Source organism: Gorilla gorilla, chromosome 19 (assembly GCF_029281585.2).
Source record: "Gorilla gorilla gorilla isolate KB3781 chromosome 19, NHGRI_mGorGor1-v2.1_pri, whole genome shotgun sequence".
NCBI classification, from domain to species: domain Eukaryota; kingdom Metazoa; phylum Chordata; class Mammalia; order Primates; family Hominidae; genus Gorilla; species Gorilla gorilla.
In genome coordinates this window covers 54,836,146-54,861,381 of record NC_073243.2, presented here as the reverse complement: position 1 = coordinate 54,861,381, position 25,236 = coordinate 54,836,146, and the positions used below count along the sequence as shown (strand labels likewise).

The 25,236-nt window shown below is 36.6% G+C and overlaps 1 protein-coding gene across 2 annotated transcripts in view; it reads left to right on the top strand.

The window, feature by feature from the left end:
* The window catches only part of MTREX (Mtr4 exosome RNA helicase), a 116,777-nt gene that overhangs the window by 63,401 nt on the left and 28,140 nt on the right, over window positions 1-25,236 (top strand). For both annotated transcript variants that reach the window (XM_019013314.4, XM_063700745.1), the window contains exons 17-19: window positions 7,530-7,702; window positions 8,344-8,412; window positions 17,193-17,321. In XM_019013314.4, the coding sequence (XP_018868859.1) occupies window positions 7,530-7,702; window positions 8,344-8,412; window positions 17,193-17,321 (371 nt within the window). The remainder of the gene's footprint in view (window positions 1-7,529; window positions 7,703-8,343; window positions 8,413-17,192; window positions 17,322-25,236) is intronic.

Genomic DNA, 25,236 nt, shown 5'->3' with positions numbered 1-25,236 from the left:
TTGCAGGAGTATACTTCTTTTGTTGCAGATACTACTAGAGCCTTTTCAAGGCACTGGTATTATTTTTACCACCTTAAATACAAAATTAAAATGTGGGCTATTGTCTTTGGAAGTGTAGAATTGGTAGAATGTTTTATTCATTGTAACAAATAGATGGCTCACATACATGAGATGTTTTTCATTTTGATTTATCTAATCAACAGTACATTTTTCAGTGAGCCATAAGAGTAGAGGTCCTTGGATTTTACTCTACCCTTACTGAAACGAAAAATGCATACTTAATCTTAGTCTTTTTATTTAGTTTCATTAATAATGCCAGTGGTAATAGGAAGAGCTGTGCAGTTAAATGAGGGTTTGAATCAAGGCTACCTGAGCCTTAGTTTGTTTATGAAGTTGGGATAATATCCAGTACATTCAAGTTCTAAGAATTAAATGAGATAATCTATGTTAAATGCTCAGTAAGTGCTTGTTGCAAAAATGATAGTATTGCCATAGAGCAGTAAAGCAATCTATGCTTTTACTTGTAAAATTTGCTTAGTTCTGAGCATGGCAGTTCATTTCCTAGTCACTCCCAGGCTTATCTATTGTATACACTATTATACACTATATTATATACTATAAATATGTTTTTGCAACCACCGTCTCTCATCTTCCTCGAGAGGAAGAAATTGGTTGCAAGCTGTCTTAAGAGTTTGTGGGCATATTTTACATGCTATCTTCTGAAATTCTGAGGCTTTCCTATGGCAATGACCCATGAGGTCTTCTCATTTGCACTGCAGTTAAACTAGCTTCTTATACTAAAGTTACTCAACTGTCTGATTGGGGTGGAAGAGGTACTATCCTTAAATTAAGTTAATTTGCTTCATAGCGGCAATCTCACAAACAAGTTGCCTCATTAATTTATGTCTTTGTTTTCTAATTTGTTACATGTATATTATCAATTTTGAAAGACATAAAACCAGTTTTTTTTTAACATGAGAAAAGATTAGAGAAACTGATTTTTGTTTGTTTAATATGGAGAAAAAAGACTGTACCTAAAGTTAATAATTTTCTGGAGTGGTATGTAGCTGTAGTTAGAGTCCTGGACTCTAACTACAAAATAAATGTGACTTCTTAAAATATCTTTCAGACTTTTGACTCACTAGTTAAATAGTCTGAGCACTGAAGTGATGTGGAGTGATATAAAAAAAAAAATCTTCCTGGATGCTTCCCTGTTATCCCCCATAGATATTTCCTTATATCATTTTCTTAAATTCCTCCGGTCTGTGCTGCCTTTAGTGCTCCCCTGATTCCTACAAATAGTATGTTATATGTAATTCTGGGCGGGGCAGCAGGATCATCATTTCAGTGTGCAGTCTTCATTTTCGTATAACTCTTAATGACTTTAGTCTGTCAAATATTCTTCTATAGGGTTTAATTTTTTTTCCTGATAATGTTTACTGCCATAATGCATGTTGTTACGGATGGTATTCTAGTCTTTAATGACTGAAATACAGCTCCTGTAAGCAGTGATGCAGTTCATTTAAAAATAACCAGGATGATGCAGTATGCCCAAGGTAGTACAAAAGACTAGAACTTAGAGCTCTAGGAACAGTCTGTGAAAAGGTTGATGATGATAATAAACATAATAACAATACAGTAGCAATATCCTTTCTGTTTACCATGAGCTATACTGTTAGCCAAGTATATTCTGTGTCTTTCATCAGTCCCTAGGAAAGCTTTGTGGGGATACGTGCACTATTGTTATCCTCATTTTGCAGATTAAGAAACTGAAGCACACTGGTTACATAGAGCAGTTTGATAAAGATCAGTGGAGTAGAATTGTGAGTCCAGAAGTAAACCTGTACATCTGTTGTCAATTGATTTTTCAACAAGTAGTGCTGAAACAAAAGGATTGCAACATGCATAATAAAGTTGCACCCTTACCTCACGCCATATACAAAAAGTAACTCAAAATAGATAAAGAGCTAAAAATTTAAAACTCAGGAAAAAACATAGGTGTGAATTTACATAATTTTGGATTTGGCAGTGATTTCTTAGCTGTGACACCAAAAGCGTGAACAACAGAAGAAAAAAAGAAATTGGATTTTACCAAAATTTAAAACTGTAGTGTGTGTGTGTGTGTGTGTGTGTGTGTGTGTGTATTTGTCTATGGTTTTTGGCTTATAATTTTTATACCCTTTGTTATATATAGTCTTGTTAAAACGTTGGGGCACTTTAGGCCTTAGAAATAGGCCTTAGAAATTAGATTTTTTTTAACCTAGTTTTGTTTATTTATTTATTTAAGGCAGGGTTGTTTCTTTTTATTTTTCTTTCTTTTTTTTTTTTTTTTTTGGTCTTTTTGTCTTAGATCTGTTCATAATAAATTTTTTTTTACTTATTTTGTCTTATTATAGGTCATAAGACCACCATTTTAAAGGGGATTCTGTATTATGTCTTGGAGGAAGAAATGTTATATAGAGAGACCCAAAAATTTTAAATAAATGGGCTTTCTTGGGTTTTTTTACTCCATTAGTATTAGATTATGTATTTTTTGTTTAATTATATATAGTTGTGAATTATGTCCATCTAATTAAAAGTCACTATAAAATGTCCAGGGAGGACAGGATTTGGGGAACTTTTGGATAGCTAAATATGAAGAGACTTATAGGAAGGAAACAAAAATTTATTTGTTGAGGAAGATGGTGCACTCCATCTCTGTGTGGACAAAAGCCCTTGTGTTTAGGACCTTTTTAGACTTTGTCTTATTTTTTTTTTATCTATTTTTTAAAATGTTTTTGTAATAAACTGATAAATGTGTTTTTTTGAGTTTTGTGAGCTACTCACACACACAAAAATAATCAGACATAAAGAGGAAGTTGTAAAAATTTCAATTTGTTAAATTTTTTGGAGGCCCTAACTGGTGACTAGTGTCTAAACTTATGACTTGTGACTAGTGTCTAAAATTTTGGAGACCTTAACTTGTGACTAGTGGGGGTAGGGGTGGGGGCAGTCTTGGGGACTGAACTCTCAAACTGTGAGACCTGATGCTGTCTCCAGGTGGATAATGTCAAAATTAAATTAGAGGACACCCAGCTGGCATCCACTGCTTGGTGTGTGGGGAAGAAAAACCCTCACACATTGAGTCACAGAAGGCTTCTTCTGTGTTAGTTACTGTTACGTGACATAAAAAATACAAAAAATGCCAGGCATGGTGGCTCATGCCTGTAATCCCAGAACTTTGGGAGACCGAGGTGAGTGGATCACTTGAGGCCAGGAGTTAAAGACCAGCCCGGCCAACATGGCGAAACCCTGTCTCTACTAAAAATACAAAATTTAGCCACACGTGGTGGCGCACACCTGTAATTCCAGTTACTCAGAAGGCTGAGGCAGGGAATTGGATGAACCCAGGAGGCAGAGGTTGCAGTGAGCCAAGATTGTGCCACTCAACTCTAACCTGGGCAACGGAGCAAGACTGTCTCAAAAAACATTTATATATATATATATATATATATATATAAAACAATTTTTTTTTTTTTGGAGGCAGGGTCTCACTCTGTTGCCCAGACTGGAGTGCACTGGCAAAATCATAGCTCACTGTAGCCTCAACCTCCTGGGCTCAAGGAATCCTCCAACCTCAGCCTCCCAAGTAGCTAGGACTACAGGTGTGTACCATCACACCAACCTAATTTTTTATTTTCGTAGAGATGGAATCTCACTATGTCTCCCAGGCTGGTCTTGAACTCCTGAGCTGAAGGTATCCTCCTCCTGCCTCAGCCTCCCAAGAGTGTTGGGATTATGGGTGTGAGCCACTGTGCCTAGCCGAAAAAACACTTGTGTTTCTTAAAACACAGTACCTCAAAAAAACAACTTTGTTTCCTTCTTTACCTGATAGAATGGTCCTAAGACCAGGGCTACAACTACAAATGCTAAAAAGAGATAATTCCTAAACAGAAAACTGCAACTATATATTTAACCCTTTTATCAAAATTCCCAGGAGCCATATAGGATGAATTGTACCTTCATCCCATCTGACAAAATAGACTGAAAACCAATACAACTATTTGCCTAATTATCAGGGAACCTGCCCCAATATTTACATAGGTTCTTTTCTATTTTCCTTAAGCGTCGGCCAGCTTGAGAAATAAAGGGACAGAGTACAAAAGAGAGAAATTTTAAAGCCAGGTGTCCGGGGGAGACATCACATGTCGGTAGGTTCCATGATGCCCCACAAGCCGCAAAAACCAGCAAGTTTTTATTAGGGAGTTTCAAAAAGGGAGGGAGTGTGTGAATAGGTGTGGGTCACAGACATCAAGTACTTTACAAGGTAATAGAATATCACAAGGCAAGTGGAGGCAGGGTGAGATCACAGGACCGCAGGACCGGGGCAAAATTAAAATTGCTAATGAAGTTTCGGGCACCACTGTCATTGATAACATCTTATCAGGAGACAGGGTTTTGAGATCAACCGGTCTGACCAAAATTTATTAGGCAGGAATTTCCTCTACCTAATAAGCATGGGAGCGCTATGGGAGACTGGGGACTATTTCACCCCGGCAGTCTCGAACATAAGAGACAGGTACGCCCCAGGGGGGCCAGTTCAGAGACCTACTCCTAGGTGCGCATTCTCTTTCTCAGGGATGTTCCATGCTGAGAAAAGGAATTCATCGATATTTCTCCCATTTGCTTTTGAAAGAAGAGAAATATGGCTCTGTTCCGCCCGGCTCACTGGCGGTTAGAGTTTGAGGTTATCTCTCTTATTCCCTGAACAATTGCTCTTATCCTGTTCTTTTTTCAAGGTGCCCACATTTCATGTTGCTCAAACACACATGTTGTACAATTTGTGCAGTTAATGCAATTATTACAGGGTCCTGAGGCGATATACATCCTCCTCAGCTGACAGGATTAAGAGATTAAAGTAAAGACAGGCATAGGAAATCACAAGGGTATTGATTGGGGAAGTGATAAGTGTCCATGAAATCTTTACAATTTATGTTTAGAGATTGCAGTAAAGACAGGCATAAGAAATTACAAAAGTATTAATTTGGAGAACTAATAAATGTCCATGAAATCTTCACAATCTACGTTCTTCTGCCACAGCTTCAGCCAGTCCCTCCGTTTGGGGTTCCTGACTTCCCGCAACATCTCTCCCTTTCTTTTTATATAAATGTGCCATGGCAATGAAGCCTTGTTCATTCTCTCGATTTTGACGCAGGATTCCTTGACTGGTCTGGCACACTAAAAACAAGCCGATTAAACAGAGAAACATAGTTCCAAAATTTACTATAGTGGAGCCCCCAGTAGACTTAATCCAAGTCATGGAGTTTAATCCATAAAAATTTTCTGCCACCTGATCTAACGCCTCAGCTCCAGGCACAATGGATAAGTGAGCTTGAGGGGCTTCAAAAATTTGTTGCTTTAATTTAGTTATGTCCAGTGATAAATTATCTTCCCTACCTAGAAGATGTCCTTTGACCATTTCCCATGAATGATCAGTCATGTAGGAATATGGGGTGATGCAGAAATCCAAAATATTCCAATCGCACTGCATTTGCATGCAACGTTCAAGACTCATTACCCGATCTCCAAGCCAAATAACAGACTGTCTTAAATCATTGATTTGCCAATTTTTGATCGATGCCTTGTTGAGAATTCCACATTTGGGTGGAATTGGCTTGCCAATCATTAACAAAATGAGCCATTTGAATGGATTGGTGTAATGCCATTCCGGCAGTGGTGGCCATTGCAGTGACTGTAATGAGGCCCATGATAACAGCGATTAAAGTGAAAACAAATCTCTTAGATCTTTTTAGAATTCGCTGTAGCACTTCATTAATGAAATGGCACTAGTTCTATACCTGTATAACCTTATCACATCTAAATAGAATACAATGTGGAGGACATAGTGCTAGGCTACTCTTGCTGCCTAAAATCTAGACCAACATTGTGGCCAATTCTAATGTCCCTTCCATAGATTTTTTTTTAAAAAGAAGGAAGGGTATTTAAAAACTATAGATTTTATAGGTCGGGTGTGGTGGCTCGCGCCTGTAATTCTAGCACTTTGGGAGGCCACGGCAGGTGGATCACTTGAGGTCAGGAGTTCAAAACCAGCCTGGCCAACGTGGTGAAACCCCCGTCTCTACTAAAAATACAAGAATTAGCTGGGCATGGTGTGGCACGCCTATAATCTCAGCTACTCAGGAGGCTGAGGCAGGAGAATCACTTAAACCTGTGAGGCTGAGGTTGCAGTGAGCCAAGACCGTCTCAAAAAAAACAAGCTAAAGGCCGGGCTTGGTGGCTCATGTCTGTAATCCCAGCACTTTGGGAGGCCGAGGCGGGTGGATCATGAGGTCAGGAGATCGAGACCATCCTGGCTAACATGGTGAAACCCGTCTCTACTAAAAATACAAAAATTAGCTGGGCATGGTAGCGGGCGCCTGTAGTCCCAGCTACTCGGGAGGCTGAAGCAGGAGAGTGGTGTGAACCCGGGAGGCAGATCTTGCAGTGAGCCGAGATCACGCCACTGCACTCTAGCCTGGGCGACAGAGCGAGACTCCGTCTCTAAAAAAAAAGAAGAAAAAAGGCTATGGATTTTAAAAACGGAATTACACATTTTAAAAATCCAATATTAGTTAATACCTCTAAAGAAGCTCAAAACAGTTATATCCTAGTTCAATTATACCAAATGCCTAAAAATATGAAACTATATATTTGCCAAGATGACTCCTACTTTTAAAACCAGGCAAGATCAAATAAAAGCCTGCAAACCTGCATGGCCTCACCCTAAGAGATATATTCATATCATTTAATGGTAGACTGATCTAATTAATGACTAAATACAAGTCTAATTATATGCCAATATCTTTGAAATTATATATCCTGTTAATATGAGTTCCATATTAACAAAAAACCAGGGTGTGGCCTGTGACTTATTGGTTGGTTTTTGTCCATGGTTCCTGGTGTATAACTCCCATAGCCTTTGTTAGTCTTTTGTTATAATGTTGGGTCAGAAGCAGGTCCCAGAAGATAGATTCTCTCTCTGACCTTCTGCTGCCTTCCTTTCACCTGCTGCTTTTTCTCCCCAAGGCAGGAATCATCTCCAGCTTTTCTGTTTTGGAGACCGACCTAAAAAAATTCTCTGACCTACCTTGTCTGATTTCAGGTCACAAGGCACTCATTTGAAAAGAGATCCTGAGTCATACCTTGGAGGAAGAAATGCTATACGGAAAGGCGCAAAAAAAAAAAAAAATCATAATGGGCAGATCTTGCTGGGTTTTCCCACTCAGTCTATTAGTAATAGATTGTAACCAACCACATTTCTTTGCAGTTGTCAGTCATGTCTATCCAATAAAGCCTCCATAAAAGGCACAAGAGGACGGGGTTTGGGGAGCTTTTGGATAGATGAACACATAGAGACTTACAGGAAGGTGGAAGGTAAACAAAAACCGCAACTACACTTGCACCAACCTAATAGAAAAAATCCTATGTCTTGGGTATAATTTAAATAAGATGTATAACTTTTTAATTTTGTACATGTGTTCTATTTACAGAGGTAAAGAATTCAGAAGAACAGTATAATAAAATAGTAATTCCCAATGAAGAAAGTGTGGTTATCTATTATAAGATTAGACAGCAGCTTGCCAAATTGGGTAAAGAAATTGAAGAATATATTCACAAACCAAAATACTGCTTACCTTTTCTACAACCAGGTCGTTTGGTAAAGGTATGTCATTGTTTCTTCATAAAATACTTGAATAATTCAATATTTAAACATATTTTTGTTAAAGATTCTAATTTATTTTTTATTCTGATAAAATGCTTCCTGCTACAATAGTTGATCTATATTAATCATATTATTTTACCTGTTTCACATGGCACTAACTTAGGGGCTTATGCAAAGGCCTTTTAATCACCACTGGTTTTTGTTTTGGGGACTATAAATTGAAGTAGATAGTTTTGGAATTAACATATAAAATATTTCTAGTTATGAAATGCTAACTATAACTGTTCATATAACTATTCATATAACTATATGAAAAATAAGGCAATTTTAAGTTCTGGATGAATTCATTAGATATAAAAGATTTATATCCTTGGAACATTCTGTCATTTTCAGCATTCATTTGCCAACTGAGAGATTCCTGTTATTGCTGTCCTAGGGGCAATTTGTAAAATGAAATTTGGCATTGATTTTTTTCCTGCAGGGTTAATATCTTGTTTCTTAAATTTAGCAGTGCTCTTTCAAAGATATTTTATCAGAAAATTCAGAAAGCTTTATTGGTCTAGAATGTAGGTGTGAAAGGCTGAAATTGCCTTGTAGAATATACATTTGATTCTTGCTTACTTGCTTTTCTTTCTTTTTAGGTAAAGAATGAAGGAGATGACTTTGGCTGGGGAGTAGTGGTGAATTTCTCAAAAAAGTCAAATGTTAAGGTAAACTATTATCTTTAAATTAGAATTGTATATCAATTTTTAGTGAAATGTTTTTTGAGGCTTATGAAATCGGTCTAAGAAGAAATAATATTACCTGAAGAGAAGCAGTAATAAATTCTGCCATGAGGAATTAATTTTTGGAATACACCCGGCTAATTTTTGTATTTTTAGTAGAGATGGGGTTTCGCCATGTTGGCCAAGCTGGTCTTGAACTCCTAACCTCAGGTGATCCACCTGCCTCGGCCTCCCAAAGTGCTGGGATTACAGGTGTGAGCCACCGCGCCAAGCCATTCCTTTATATTTTCTGTGTATCACCTCAACCATTAGAAAACTATTAAATGGTGGTGGTGTTTTCCTTCCACTCCCCAAATCTCCCTGACACACACACACACACACACACACTCAGAGAGACACATGCATTGTTTTCATGTAGCTGTGATCTTCCTTGCAGGAGATGAGGTTAACTGGACAGAGTAGTCTTTATTTAAGCCTCTCTGACAGCTATTAAATTCTCTTTTTATGTGGAATTGGAAGTGTGACATTGAGTGCTAAATACAGTGGTTTCATGGACATTTATGTAACCCAAGATGGAAAAGCTAGCATGCCTTTGCCAGTTTACTCATTCCATGACTTGTTTGTAAGAGAATTTTGCTAAGGCAGAATATTTTTACCTATACTGAAGTGCTGTAGATTCCTTTCACCTTAGGTTTTACATTTTTTGTTTCTTTTTTTTCTTTTTCTTTTGAGACGGAGTCTCGCTCTGTCGCCCAGGCTGGAGTGCAGTGGTGCGATCTTGGCTCACTGCAGGCTCCACCTCCCGGTTTCATGCCATTCTCCTGCCTCAGCCTCCTGAGCAGCTGGGACTGTAGGTGCCTGCCACCAAGCCCAGCTAATTTTTTTTTTTTGTATTTTTAGTAGAGACGGGGTTTCACCGTGTTAGGCAGGATGGTCTCGAACTCCTGACCTTGTGATCCGCCCGCCTCGGCCTCCCAAAGTGCTGGGATTACAGACATGAGCCACGGCGCCCGGCCTGTTTCTTTTTTTAAACAGTTCTATGGAGATGATACTCACTCTACAATTTTCCCAGTTAGGGTGTATGACTCAGTGACATTTAGTATATTTGCAGGTATGTGCAACCATCAATCACCACAGTCAATTGTAGAACATTTTCATCATCTCAAAAAGAAACCTATGTCATTCACCTGTCCTTCCATATCCCCCAGAAATAGAGAAAATTTCCTTCTGTTCCTGGTGTGTTGAGTGTTTTTCTCATGAAAGATAAATATTTTGTCAAATATTTCTTATGTGCCTATTGAGGTGATCATGTGATTTTTGCTTTTTATTCTATTTTGTATTCTGATATGATATATTACATTAACTGGTTTTCAGATGTTAACATGACTGGATTTCTGAGATAAATCCCAGTTTGTCATGATATATTATTCTCTTTATGTATCGGGATTCAGTTGGTAGTATGTTTTTGAGGATTTTTTATGCCGTATTCATAGAAAATACTGAGGATTTTTCATGCCAGTATTCATAGGAAATATTGGTTTGTTGTTTTCTTGGTGACATCTTTGTTTGGGTTTGGTATTAGGGTAATGCAGACCTCATAGAATGAGTTAGGAAGTGTTCCCCTTTTCTTCCATTTTTTGGAAGAGTTTTTGAAGAACTGGTATTAAATATTTTTTCCCCAATATCTTCACATTCACAACTTCTTAAATATTTGGTAGAACTTGGCAATGAGGCCACTTCGGCCTGTGCTCTTCTTTATGGGTAGTTTACTAAGAGATTACTAAGTCAATTTCTACTTGGTATGGCATGTTCTTCAGATTGTCTGTAGTTTATTGATATACAGTTATTCGTAGTATTATTTTATAATCCTTTTTATTTTTGTATGGTTATTAGTAGTGTCTCTTTCATATCTGACCTAGTAGTTTAAATCTTTCTTCTGGGTAAAGTTTGTCAATTTTGTTAATCTTCTCAATGAGCTTTTGGTTTTACTGATTTTTTTCCCTCTATTTTTCTGTCTCTATTTCATTAGGTTATGCCCATCTTTTTAATTTTTTTTCTTCTGGCTACAGGTTCAGTTTACTGTTCTTTTTTCAATGTGTTAAGGTAGAAGATTAGGTTATTAACTTGAGATACCTCTTCTTTTTAAATAGAGCTTTTACAATTATAGAGGTTTTACAATTATAAATTTCCCTCTACAGATGCTTTAGCTGTATTCCATAAATTTTAGTATATTTTATCATTTTCATTAATCTCAAAGTATTTTCTAATTTCCCTTTTGATTTCTTCTTTAACCCATTGGTTATTTAGGAGAGTGTTAATGTTCACATACTTGTTAATTTCCCAAATTTTTGTCTTTATTATTTCTAATTTTGTTTTTGTCGAGAATGTACTTGGAATTCTTTCAGTAGTTTTGAATTGTTCTAAGTTTGCTTAATGGCCTGACATGGTCTGTCCTGCAGAATGTTCTATGTGCAGTTGAGAAAAATGTGTATTCTGCTGCTTTAAGGTGGGATGTTTTATAGATGTCCTTTAGGTCTAGTTGGTTTAGAACTTCAGGTCTTAGACTTCTTTTTTTGCAGACCGTTCTGTCTGGTTGGTCTATCTATTATTGAAAGTGGAGTATTGAAGTCTTGTAACTATTGTTGTTGTATTATCTATTTTTCCCTTCATTTCTATCAGTTTTTGCTTCATGTGTTTTCAAGCTCTGTTAAAATGTATTTTGTTTTGTATCAGCATAGCTATTTGAGCTTTCTTTTGATTATTCTTTGCATAATATTTTTTCCCATTTTTAAATTTTCAGTCTTGTATCAGTAAATTTAAAATGTGTGTCCTGTACACAGCATACACAGCAGTTGGATTTTGTTTTTTTAATCCAATCTGAAAATCTATTCCTTTTTTGGATTGCTTAATTTGTTCACATTGAGTTTTATTACTGATATAGTTGGATTTGCAGCTGCCATTTTATTTTTTGTTTTCTGTGTCTTGTGTCTTTGTTTTCTCTTCTTTTACTGCTTTCTTTTGTATCATGTGAATTTTTTCTAATGTGGCATTTTAATTTTTTAAAGATTTCATATACATACACATGTATGTAAGTATGTGTACATGTATATATATGTATATTTATATAGCGAGAGAGAGAGATTTTCTTAGTGTTTGCTGGGGCTTTCCATATACGTATTATTAGAATAAGCTTTAGGTTTACACTGACTGAATTCCAGTGTGATATAGAGGTGTTATTTCTGTATAGCTCTATTCTCTTTTCTCTCTTTTATGGTTATACATATTACATCTATAAATGTTACAAATCCAGCAATACATTATTATGATTAATACTTTATGTACTTTTTATTACTTTTTGAAAATTTTTTATTACTTTTTGAAAATCATTTATGGTTTTTTTTGTTTTTTTGTTTTTTGAGATGAAGTCTCACTCTGTCGCCCAGGCAGCCTGGAGTGCAGTGGCACAATCTCAGCTCAGGGCAACCTCCGCCTCCCAGGTTCAAGTGATTCTCCTGCCTCAGCCTCCCAAGTAGCTGGGATTACAGGCTCATGCCACCACACCCAGCTAATTTTTTGTATTTTTAGTAGAGACAGTGTTTCACCATGTTGGCCAGACTTATGTCAAACTCCTAACCTCGGGTAATCCAGCTGCCTCAGCCTCCCAAAGTGCTGGGATTATAGGCGTGAGCCACCATGCCTGGCCGCTTTTTATTACTTTTAAAGCTTATAGAAGAAAGGAAAGCAAGTGTGTATATATAGCTTTTGTTATATTAACCTTCTTATTTATCATTTTTGGTTCTATTTGTTCCTGTGGATTCATGTTACTACCTGGAGTTACTGCCTTAACCTTAAACAGTTTTGCTCCCACCTACCTCCATTATGTTGTTACTGCCAAGATACTATATTTTGGTATGTTACAGGCTCAATAATACAATGTATACATATTGTTTTATACAACTGCTTTTTAAATCATTGAAGAGAAAAAGACATTTATTTCTATCTTTTATAATTATATAATTACCTTTACCAGTGTTCTTTATTTTATTATGTAGTTTCAAATAAATGTCTAGTATTACTTGATTTTAGCCTGCAGAACTTCTTTTTGTGTTTCTTATAAGGTGGATCTGCCAGAAACAGATTTTCTCAGTTTTTAGTCTATCTGAAAATGTCTTTATTTTGCCTTCATTTTTGAAAGGTAACTTTGCTGGATATAGGATTCTTGGTTAACAGTTGTCTGTTTTTTTCTTTGAATATGTCAACTCATTGCTTTCTGGCCTCCATTGTTTCTGCTGAGAAGTTTTTGCCATTAGTCTTGTTGAAGTTCCCTTGTAAGAGATTAATCTTTTTTTCTCTTGCTGCTTTAAGATTTTCTCTTTTTGATTTGGCTTTCCACATTTTTATTATGATAAATGTATCTGCATAGAAAGTGACCGAACTTCTTTGCCTTTATCCTACTTGTACTTTATTGAATTTTATGGCTATGTAGATGAATTTTTTTTCCAGTAAATTTTGAGAAGTTTTCAGCCACTATTTCTGTTTTTGTTTTGTCATTTTTAGAGACAGGGTCTCACTCTGTTACCTAGGTTAGAGTGCAGTGGTGCAGTCATGGCTTACTGCAGCCTCAAACTCCTGAGCTCAAGCAATCCTTCCACCTCAGCCTCCTGAGTAGCTGGGACTACAGGTGTGCACCACCATGCCTGGCTAACTTTAAACAATTTTTGTAGAGACCAGGTCTCATTATATTGCCCAGGCTGGTTTCAAACTTCTAGGCTCAAGCAATCCTCCCGCCTTGGTCTCTCAAAGTCCTGGGATTACATTTCTGAACCACTGTGCCCAGGCCATTATTTCTTTGAATATTTTTCTACTTCTTTTTCTAAACCTCTCCCCTGGAACTTCCATTATGGGTATGTTGCACTTAATGGTGTCCTGTATTTCTCTGAGGCTTGGTTCATTTTTATTTGTTTGTTCTTGCTCTGTTCTTTGGATTGCATAATCTCCATCAATAGTCTATCTTCAGATACACTGTTGATATTATCTGCTAGTTCAGATCTACTGTTGGGCTCCTCTAGTAATTTTCCTCACTTCGGTAAATAGACTTTTAAACTCTAAAATTTGCTTTTGGTTTCTTTTTGTACTTTCTGTTTCTTCATCGATATGTTCTATTTGATACAACATTGTTATTGTACCTTTTTCTTCATTAATTGTGATTTCCCTTGATTCTTTGAATATATTTATAGTGGCAACTTTTAAGTCTCTTTAGCCTAACATCTGGTCACTATTACAGGCAAATTCTGTTGCCTACATTTTTCCCTGTTCTATGGGTCATAACTTTCCTGTTTCTTTGCATGTCTCTTTTTTGATAATATATTGTAGTAACTCTAGGTATTCCCCTCCCTGCCTCCACCTCTTGCAGGCCACTGTTGTTATTTCCTTGTTTGTTTGTTTAGTGTCGGGCTGGATTATTTGATTGTAAGTCTCTGTCCTGTCTACCTCTTACCCCCTGTAGTATGTAGCCTTTTAGTTTGTTTCTGGGGTAGAGTTGAGGGTCACAGCCTTGGTTATGCCCACAGTCACCCTGAGATGACAGTGGTTTGGACAGGGGTCTCTGTGACTTTACCTTTCTCTGGGCATACCCAACTGTTAAGCTCTGTTAGCAGGAGGGCTCCTCCCACTATCATTTTTAAAACCAGGTTCTCTTCTGCAAACTATCTGCTGTACAATTTAGCCTATATCTCCAATGAATACAGATCTACCAATTGCATTTCACCACAACCTCTGCTGTTTCTGAAAGTTATCTTAGTCTTGAATTTCCTCAGACTCTGTTACAAATAAAATCTGGTCCTTTGGGAAGATACTAAGAGTTGTCTGTTTTAAGGCGTATTTCTTCACCCAGGCAAAGTCTCTGAGTCAAAATTCTAAAGCTGGGGGTGGGGAGAATGCACACTTTTCTCTGAGTAACATCACCGCTTTAGAAGCAGGGGGATAGGTGGAGGGTTGGGGTGTAGCCTCAGGTATTTTCATCTTGCCTCTCCCAACATGGACCCATTGCCTTATAAACCAGGGGAAGAGCTGTTGGGGCCCTTTTTCTCAGCAGCACCACACCAAGATAGAGCCTCTGGCCAACCAATAGAGGCTAGGTGAACGAAGGGGAGCCTCTACCTTTCAGCCTTACTTGCAGAGGACTTAGCAGCAGCAACAGGTAGGTGGGAGGAGAATGAGAAATGTTGACATCCTGCCCCTCCTGAAAGCCCTCTCCAAGCAAGAGCTGCAGGGATACTGAGCCCTTCTGTATTTTTGGCTTCACCAGTCTGGAGTTTCTGTTTCAGTGAAGTGGGAAGAGTGAGGGAGGGAGCGATCTTTTTTCAGATATCAAAGACTTTACTGAATTTTAGATTTTTTTTTGGACTAGATCTTTCTTTATTTGATATATTCTCTTAGGACTGTTTCCAGAAAATTTAAATGATTGGTTTTTCATAATTTTCTTCAGTTGCTGGGGAGCAGGCTTGTGGATCACACTGTCATGATCTGGTAGTCAGTCTAAGGTTCAGGAGAGAAAAATTATAGCTAACATAGTTCAAGTATGCATACACACACACAAGACATATTTTTAAAAAATTACTTGCCTCTTTTGATCCTAAATTCATTTCTGTGACTGCCTAACTATAAAGGTAGAATCAGTTGATGAGAGTTCTTTTAGGCAAAGATAGAATGAGGACTAGAGAGGAACACATTCATTTTTTTCTGTTTCTATTGATGGTGAAACTAATTTTTCCATTGCACTACCTGAATTTGTTCACTAAAAATGTGAAGTACATTTTTATTAATTTTGGGATCTAGGTCAGAATACAAATCCAAAGATTTTTGTGGCCAATAGAGCTTGCCAGAGGCAGAGGGAGTATCCAAACCGACGAAGAAAACTGTTAGAAGCATTTTAAATAAATAAAAATGTAATTGTAATTGTCAATGTTATTTTAAATTGCTTGTTTCTTTGCATTCTACAAGCTTGGGATTACCAAATTATGTTTTAATTAGGTAATTTCAGTTTATAGCAAGAAATTAGCCACACTTTAAAAGGAATAAAGAGAAGCTAGGAAAAAGAAGTTCAGTTATACTGTTAGGAAGTAAAAATTAGGACTTAAAAACAAAAATCTAAATTAAGATAATAGAACACTTAACTAGTTTTTTTATCTGAAAGTGGACATGGATCCATCTTTACAGAGTGCAAAACTAGAGTAAGTTAGCTGAGAAAAAATTTATAATCTTAGGAAATACTTTTAACAGCAAAATTTTCATTTAATGTTACAATTTAGAAGGCTTCCTATTGTGTTTCCATAGTAACACTTGAGAATATTTCCATAATGCTATAAGTTGGTTTTAGTAGCTCTGCAAAAATAGATGATTATGTATGATATACTTGAGTTATAATAGTCACTTCTGTGATTGTTATATCTTACAGAGAATATTAAATTTATTAATCTACAAAATTGGAACCAAATCCAACAACAGAGTTATCTAGAAACATTAAAGATTGCTCATACGCCTGTGGGGTTTTTTTGTCCAGATACTCACATCTTCCTAACACCTTGGAGCTAATTCATCTATCAAATTGTGTTATGCGTCTTATTCAGAGGGTTTTTTTCCTCCTCTGTAAAGCTAATGTGATAATCCTTGAGTCTTCTTATAATCATTGACTCCTTAGGAAGACTTGATAGTTGATCATAGCTATTTGTTTAGCTCATTGTTTGTAAAACTCATTTCATAATGACTGAACATAATCTTTGCAGATAAAAATAATCTAATCAAACTATCTTCATTTTTACTTTGTGTTTAAACTAAGGAATGTTTTGCAATTTCCTTTAAAATAACCACATTTTGAACTAATGTATGCTGAGAAAAAGTTTTTCTTTCGTATTGGAAAAATAAGAGTGTATGCTTTCTTTGAGGAAATTTGAACTCAATGATTTAAAATAATTGTGATTCTTTTTTCTTCAGCATTTGGAAATATGTTTTATTCTTGTTAAACAATTGATAGTTTATTGCAGAAATAGATTGTAGAAATGGATTCATTGTCATTTATTGACAGATTTTCACTTTTTTAGTAGGAACTGTCCTGGGTGGAGTCCACATAGTCAAGTCTTTGCCATATAACTTTCCTTTTGTGTATTTTATGCAAAACAGATTATTTAAATCTTTTATTTAAAAATGCGGCATTCTGTACTGAAAAAATATCTTCTGTTATTGCTTCAAAGATGCTACTCAAACATACATTATCATAGTGCAGAAGTTGTGAGATCTTAGTAGTTGTTAGATCTTCAGAATTATAGTTTTATTACAGAATATTAAAGACTAAAAGACAATAAAAATTGGAACCACATTATAGAAATGCTAGCATAATAAGCAATAAAATAATCTATTCTCAATCTATCTTTTATGTTATTTAGAGTGATTTGAAGATGCAAATTAATTTTCTGACACTGAAAATTTTAGTTTCTTAACATTATTAGAAACATTCTGTGACACACTTGACAGTGCTTGTACTATTAAATTAGAATTTATAAATATAAAGTTACTTCTGTGTTTTCTCATCCAATGGAACATGTTGAATCCAGAGAGAGAGTTTTCATTTCATAAAATAAGTATGTATTACACAGTTTGTGTCAGTCATAATGCTAAATGCTGAGAAAATAGTTCCTATACAGATGGAACTTAAAATTTATGGGCCAGTTTCTTAAGAATGAATGGACATCTTCTGTTTTGTTTTTTAGCCTAACTCTGGTGAACTGGATCCTTTGTATGTAGTAGAAGTACTTCTGCGCTGTAGCAAAGAGAGCTTGAAAAATTCAGCTACAGAAGCTGCAAAACCAGCTAAACCTGATGAGAAAGGAGAGATGCAGGTTTGTACATAACTTTCTGTCTTCGGATTTCAGATATTCTGTAACTTATTTGTCATCACCAAAGTTCTCCAATGTGATGGTAATGAACATACTATCATGATTTCTAAATTAGAAGTTTTCAAGGTATTTTAAGGTATATTAGTAAAGCTATCTAACATATCAGTAGGATAATTAATGAGCTTTGTTTTTATTTTTCTTTTATCAAATTACAACAAGATAAATCGTGACAAAGTGAAAGAAAAAGTATTCAGTCATTGAAATTTTACATGAAGCTGGATTTTGCCAGGGCCATAAAGATTTTTCATTATCCTTGCTTGTGACTGAGTGATTTTACAGTTTGAATCCATTCATGCTGTTTATTTCCCATTCCCATGGAAATAGAGGCAGTCCTGATTTAGGATTTTTTGACTTTACAATAGTGCAAAAGTAATACATTAATGAGATATTTAACATTTATTACAAAATAGGCTTTGTGTTAGATGATTTTGCCCAAATGTAAGCCAGTGTAAGTGTTCTTAGCACATTTAAGGTAAACTACACCAAGTTATGTTTGGTACATTAGGTGTTCATGTATTAAATACATTTTTGACCTAACGATATTTTCTACTTACAACTAGTTTATCAGAACATAACCCAATTTTAAGGAGGAGGCTCTGTAATGACTGAAGCATTATTTTAACAATGAAAAATTTCTACCCAAGTTTCCTTAGTTAAAATCATTTAATTTACATGTGCTTCTAATTAAATGTAAAACATGGCGTATTGGATAGGTCTTTTACAAAATGTCATTGTAATGATATTTGTTATTATAAGCATGGTTTGTAGAAAGTAAAATCTGCCACTGTAGTATCATAGACTGCTTCTTTGGATCAATAAATTATTATCAGTTTTGGAGTTGGCAGTATTTTTAAAAAGACAATTCACTGTAACATTTTTAAATGACGATTTAAATGTTTATTTATAATTCTGAATATTACCTAAACTTTGGTCTCCTTTTCTTAGTATTCTAATTTGTTCACCTCTAGAATTCCACCACCAAGTGAAACTTGTGTGATTTTTATTTTTTTCTAACATTTATTTTACTGATTGACTGCCTAACTATAAATAAGGCTAAAACTCCCACAGTTAGGTATATACGCATTGTCCCCAAAGGGCCTTTAGAAGTTTTTGCAAGTTGGAATAGCAAATGTGTGCCGCACATCTCAACATTCTCCCTTTCTCATGGCAGACATTGATAGTAAGTCATAGCACTCTTACACTGAAAGCTCAGATTCTTCCAAGAAAATTATATAGGCAGTCATGAAACCAAGGCAAACTGAGGGCCTTTCCTCTGCTCCTGTAGCATTTTTTGTTATGTTTATTTCAGTCTACGCTGCTAAGGAAATTAGCAAGGGGTGGGGGGTTGTTAACATGAATTTTACAGATAGTCTGTGACTTTAAGGGGATGCAGCTTAATAAGGAAGCATTTTGTGCTTCAAAACTGCTCAGGGTGGGTAATTAGTAAAGCTTTATAAAGGAAGTAGTGAGATTTTAACAAACTTGTAGGAACATGAGTACCTTTACAGACAAGAATTATATTCCTAGCAAGGGAAGCCATATGTACAGAGCATGAAACCCCCTCTTTAGAAAGAACTTCACATTTTTCTGTTCCTTGTGGTTAATGACAAAAGGCATGAAACAATGTACAGAGAGAGGGACTATAGGTTAAGAAACCATATTATATATATTTACATTATATAATTATATATAATGTATAATTATACATATATAATAATATATAATTATATATAATGTATAATTATACATATATAATAATATATAATTATATATAATGTAATATAATTATATATTATATATTATATATAATTATATATTTTATATAATATATAATTATATAATTATATATTTTATATAATATATAATTATATAATTATATATTTTATATAATATATAATTATATAAGTATATGTTTTATAAATATATTGTTTGCCTTGTAGATTATCTTGAATAGAAATCCTAGACAGAGAAATAGTTATGTGGGCAGTTTATAAGGAAATATTAGCTCTCAACTTCATTGATTGTGTAGCATTATTCAGGGTAGGTTAAAAGCAGGCTTCCATTGCATAAGGTAAGTAGGATTTCCATAATCATCCTTGCCCTGTCTGACTTTGAGTGGATATGATGCCAAATTTAGCTTTTTATCAGCGTTTATAGAAGACTACTTTCTTTTTTCTTTTTTTTGAGATGGAGTCTCGCTCTGTCGCCAGGCTGGAGTACAGTGGCACAATCTTGGCTCACTACCACCTCTGCCTCCTGGGTCCAAGTGATTCTCCTGCCTCAGCCTCCCGAGTAGCTGGGACTACAGGTGTTCGCCACCATGCCCGGCTAATTTTTGTATTTTTACTAGAGACTGGGTTTCACCATGTTGGCCAGGATGGTCTTGATCTCCTGACCTCATGATATGCCTGTCTCAGCCTCCCAAAGTGCTGGGATTACGTGCATGAGCCACCGCACCTGGCCTTGAAGACTACTTTCTGAAGTGACTTTTCCTTGTATCTATAATATTCTTGAACTTACTTTTCTAAAAAAGGCTTAGAGTGTGTGTGTGTCTGTGTGTAGAGGGCAAGAGCACTCCAGCTCTGAATTACATTGATTAACAGAGGTGAACAGTTTAGTGTGTTCTAAAGATCACTTGCAGTTTTGACACTGTTGCTTTGCCAGCTCCCATGTGTCTGACCATTTCCCCTTATCATGGCCACGTCATGATAGTTAAATGAGACTCAGCGTCAGGGAGTGAAGATAAGGGAGTTCTATTTTGTTTTTCTAGACCAGGAACTAGGTGGAATCATTCCTTATTAGATAAAAACATCTATAAAAGGACATGGAATAGAAGATTACAGATTAGAACTGTACACTTATAAAAATTTGAGGATTAAGATACCAGTACTTGTCATGGAATAATATTTGCTGTTTTGGCAGATTTCAAGTTTACATTGAAGATGTTCTATGGAAATCAGATTTTTTGAGGCGGTCAACTTTGAATGTATTTTAAATTGCTGATTTAAACTCTTTGTCTATTAAGTCAAATTTCTTGGCTTCCTCAGGATATTTTCTATTAATTACTATTTTTCTCTGTGTATAGGTCATACTTTATTAATTTCTTTACATGTCTCATAATTTTTCATTGAAAATTGGACATTTTAAATAATGTAGTGAGATGGATTAGGGATCCTTCCTTTAGAGTGCACCTAGCTTAGACCTAAAAAATAAATAAACAAGGCTGGGTATAGTAGCTCATGCTTATAATCCCAGCACTTTGGGAGACTGAGGTGGGAGGATTGCTTGAGCCCAGGAGTTCAAGACCAGCCTGGGGCAACATAGTGAAACCCTGTCTGTACAAAAATAAATAAATAACAATTAGCCAGGCATGGTGGCATGTGCGTGTAGTCCCTGCTGTTTTGGAGGCTGAAGTGGGAGGATCGTTTGAGCCCAGGAGGTTAGGGCTGCCGTGAGCTGTGACCATGCCACTGCACTCCAGCCTGAGCAACAGAGCAAGAGCCTCTGTCAAAAAAATCAATCTCTTTGTCTAAAAAAACATAGTAGAGTTGAGCTTGTTTTATTCCCTATAAAAACTAAAAATAACATCTTCACATATGTCCCTAAATTATTTTTCAAAAACTCAGACATACACCAAACGGATATACTGGCACATAAGCCTCAAATAAGGAGGAACAGAGGACTAAAACTCTGACTGCTGTTCTTTGTTCTAAATTTCTTCCTGAGGGGCCTAAAAGAGCCAGAATGAACATTTTTTTCTACTGATCCCAAATTTTTAGACAAAACTTCTCCTTAACCAATTCCAAATCAAAAATCTTTAAATCCACCTATAACCTGTGGGCCCCTGATTTGAGATGTCCCGCCTTTTTAAATCAAACCAGTATATAACCTCCATGTATTGATTTATAACTGCTGTAACTTCTGCCTTCCTGCCCTTAGAAACCCTTACCTGTAAGCCATCTGGAAGGTCAGGACTTAAATATTAACTACCTAATCCTCCTTGCTTGGCACCCTACAAATAAACACCTTCCTTTCTACCACTACAAACATCAATGTAGATAGATATCTGGTCTTACTGTAGCAGGCAAGCAGGCCCCAGTTTGGTTCTCTAACAGTAGCAACTCTGTAAATCGGAGTTTTCCTGCACCCCCAGAGTTTATTCTTGTTATTTGTTGTCACTGGTTTGTGTTGTCATTTCTGAATTCTTTTAAGTCTATATTTTTTTAATTGTGTGTGGCCACCAAGGTCTCTGCTTGGTTAGTTTAATGGTCAGCTCATAATTGTGCAGAGACTTCCTTAAATGCCTGCAATCATTAAGTTCTCCCGTCTGGCCAGGCATGGTGGCTCATGCCATAATCCCAGCACTTTGAGGGGCTGACGTGGGTAGATGACTTGAGGTCAGGAGTTCGAGACCAGCCTGGCCAACGTGGCCAAAACCCATCTGTACTAAAAATACAAAAATTAGCTGGCATGATGGTGTGCACTGGTAGCTTCAGCTATTCGAGAGGCTGAGGCAGGAGACTTACTTGAACCCAGGAGGTAGAGGTTGCAGTGAGCCAAGATTGTGCCACTTCACTCCAGCCTGGGTGACAGAGCAGGGCTCTGTCTAAAAAAAAAAAAAATTCCCCAGTCTTTACTTAGAGGCTTTGTATGCATATTGCAGCAAGCCATCAACCCTCAGCTAGGCAGTTAACAACATTACCTTAGCCGCTTCCTGGATGTACAGTTTCATGGTCAGACAGAAGTGAGAGCTTAGAGTCTTTTCAGGTCTTTCTTGACTATGCACACAGCCCTGTACATGGCCTTCTAGATTTCCAGAAATGTGTGGGAGCTTTTCTAATTCCCCATGAGTGTCTTACTCCCCATCCTTTCCTTTTAAGCTTTCTGGTTAACCTGTTGTTTCTCCCAGCTGTCATTCACAACCTCAGGCAGCCATGGTGTTAAGCAGTTGCTTCTTACTATTTTTGACAAACACAGCCAGGAAAAAGGTTTGCACTGGTAAGCTCTCAGTCAGGTCAAATAAAAAACAGCCTTGTGAATGGAGTCTTCCGGGGAACCACCAGACTGCAATAATGACAATTCTATGGAAATAGGCCTTCGAAGAGGTTCCAGCCCTATTCTGGTTTTCAGTGGGATTTGCTCTTTGATTTTCAGGCTGTTAGGAAGCTAAGGAGTGGGAGATGGAGTAAGATAAGTTAAATTTGCCACAAAGCTTGTTATTCTTACCAAAAGTCAGCATTTTTCTTGAATATGTGCTCCCTGGATTCCTGCAAGCCTTTGGTTAATTTCCAGAATTTTGAAGAAGTTGATTTTGACAAGTTTTCTCAGTGTTGGCATTGCTTTTATGGAGAAAAGGATTTTTGGAGGTCCTTACTCCACCATTTTCACTGACACAAATCCAGTTTTTTAATTGCGAATTAATCAATAGCACATTGGTTAAAATAACTGTGTGTGCCATGACTTGATTAAAATTCAGTTGGTTCAAAAAACAACTTGCTTGTTGAATGAAAAATTCAAAAACCATATAATGTTTCAGGTGATAGTCTTGATTTGAAGACATTATATAGCTTGAAATGTATTTAGAATGTATTGACTTAAAACTTGCTTCTTATATTGTCTACCACATTTGCTTATTTAGGGGAAAATTAAAGAGATTTAAAAGGTCTAAGGATAAAAATACTTCCTGTTATTGGTATTCTAGCAAGTTTCCACTGATTGCTCACGTGGTTATTTGGACTTGCAAAGACCAGTGCTGCATCATGTTGAACCTGAATTCTGAGTTATATCATGAAGGTAATTAGGTTTAGAAAATTGAATATACTGCCATATGCAAATATTATGATGTTTTTAAATATCTGAAATTTGATATTTATAATTTCATGACAACTATTCATTCAATTTTTAAACATTTAACTTCTTGTTTATAAAATGTCATGTCTCTAGTTAGGGAACTCTTAGGATTTCCCTTTTCTGTGCTTTAGGAGGCATTTATAGAATGGCCTTTGTAATCTGTTTCCTGTCATTAAAGTGTTAGTTGACCATTTCTTGGATGGAGTTTATTATGGAAAGCAGCCTTTGAAATAGGACAGTTTTTGTCTTCTTTCTGAATCTCATCTTCACAAAATAGTGTTACTCTGTTTTGAAGGAAATTCACAGATACCTGTGCATATTGAATTCGACTACAGGTATATAAAAATACTCTTTCTAAAGCCAAGTGAATTATTTTTAATTTTTCTACCTTTTTAGATGTAGTTAAGTGCATACAAATTGTGCGTCTTTCACTCTGGATGTCGGCTATGTGGTATTGATAATTTTTCATGTCCTGAGTCTTCTCTGTCCAAACAGTGCATCAACTGCTGGTTCACAAATTGGTGGCCGAAGACCCAATGCAGCTTACAGAATGTTGTTTCTAAAATGAATTAGACCAGCAGTCCCCAGTCTTTTTGGCACAAGAAACTGGTTTCGTGGAAGATAGTTTTTCCATGGACCAGTGTGGAGCAGGGGTGGTTTGGGGATGAAACTGTCCCACCTCAGGTCATCAGACCTTAGATTCTCATAACGACCAGGCGACCTAGATCCCTTGCATGCGCCATGTTTGCACTGGTATGAGAATCTAATGCTGCTGCTGATCTGACAAGAGGGGGAGTTCAGGCGGTAATGCTCTCTCCCCCACCACTCTTGCTGCATGGCCTGGTTCTTAACAGGCCACAGACTGGTACCATCCCGGGGCTTGGGGACCCCTGAATTAGACAGTTTGGAAGTAAAAATAAAAATGATAGTAAAGGGCCGGGCGTGGTGGCTCACACCTGTAATCCCAGCACTTAGGGAGGCAAAGGCGGGCAGATCACCTGAGGTCAGGAGTTTAAGACCAGCGTGTCTAACATGATGTAACCCCATCTATACTAAAAATACAAAAATTAGCCAGGCATGGTGGCAGGTGCCTGTAGTCCCAGCTACTCGGGAGGCTGAGGCAGTTGAATCACTTGAACCCAGGAGGCGGAGATTGCAGTGAACCGAGATCGCACCGCTGCACTCCAGCCTGGGTGGCAGAGCAAGAATCCATCTCAAAAAAAAAAAAAAAAGATAGTAAAGGATTTATAACCATATGAAAATAAAATAATCCATGAATCCAGAGAGAGATATATAAAATATAAAGGAAATGGCCGGCCGTGGTGGCTCACGCCTTTAATCCCAGCACTGTGGGAGGCTGAGATGGGTGGATCACTTGAGGTCAGGAGTTCGAGACCAGCCTGATCAACATGGCGAAACCCCGTCTCTACTAAAAATACAAAAATTAGTTGGGCATGGTGGCACACGCCTATAATCCCAGCTACTCAGGAGGCTGAGGCAGGAAAATTGCTTGAACCCGGGAGGTAGAGATTTCAGTGAGCCGAGATCATGCCATTGCACTCCAGCCTGGGCGACAGAGCAAGACTCTGTCTCAAAAAATAAAATAAATAAAATAAAAGTTAGAAAAGTCACCATTAGGCAACTACCACAAATAGTAATTTACTATGGCAAGAATCATCCATGGATGCTGAAACTGGCAAACTGAAAGTTTAATGAAGAAAGGATATTTACAAAGTCTCTAAAGGCTCTCCCTACAAATTTCTTAATTGTAGAGAGTAAAATAGTAAATAATACTATAATAAAGAATCCTGCAGATAGCACCTTAATTGAATGATCAAAGTGATCAACATTATCTCTAATAATGTTGACTAGTGGACTGAGTAGAACAGAACATGACTTCCACCAAAAATGGATAATCTGAATCTTATGATTCCTCATAACTAGAGAAACCCAAACTGAGACTCATTTTATAAAATAACCTATATTCTTTTTAAAAAATCAAGGTCTT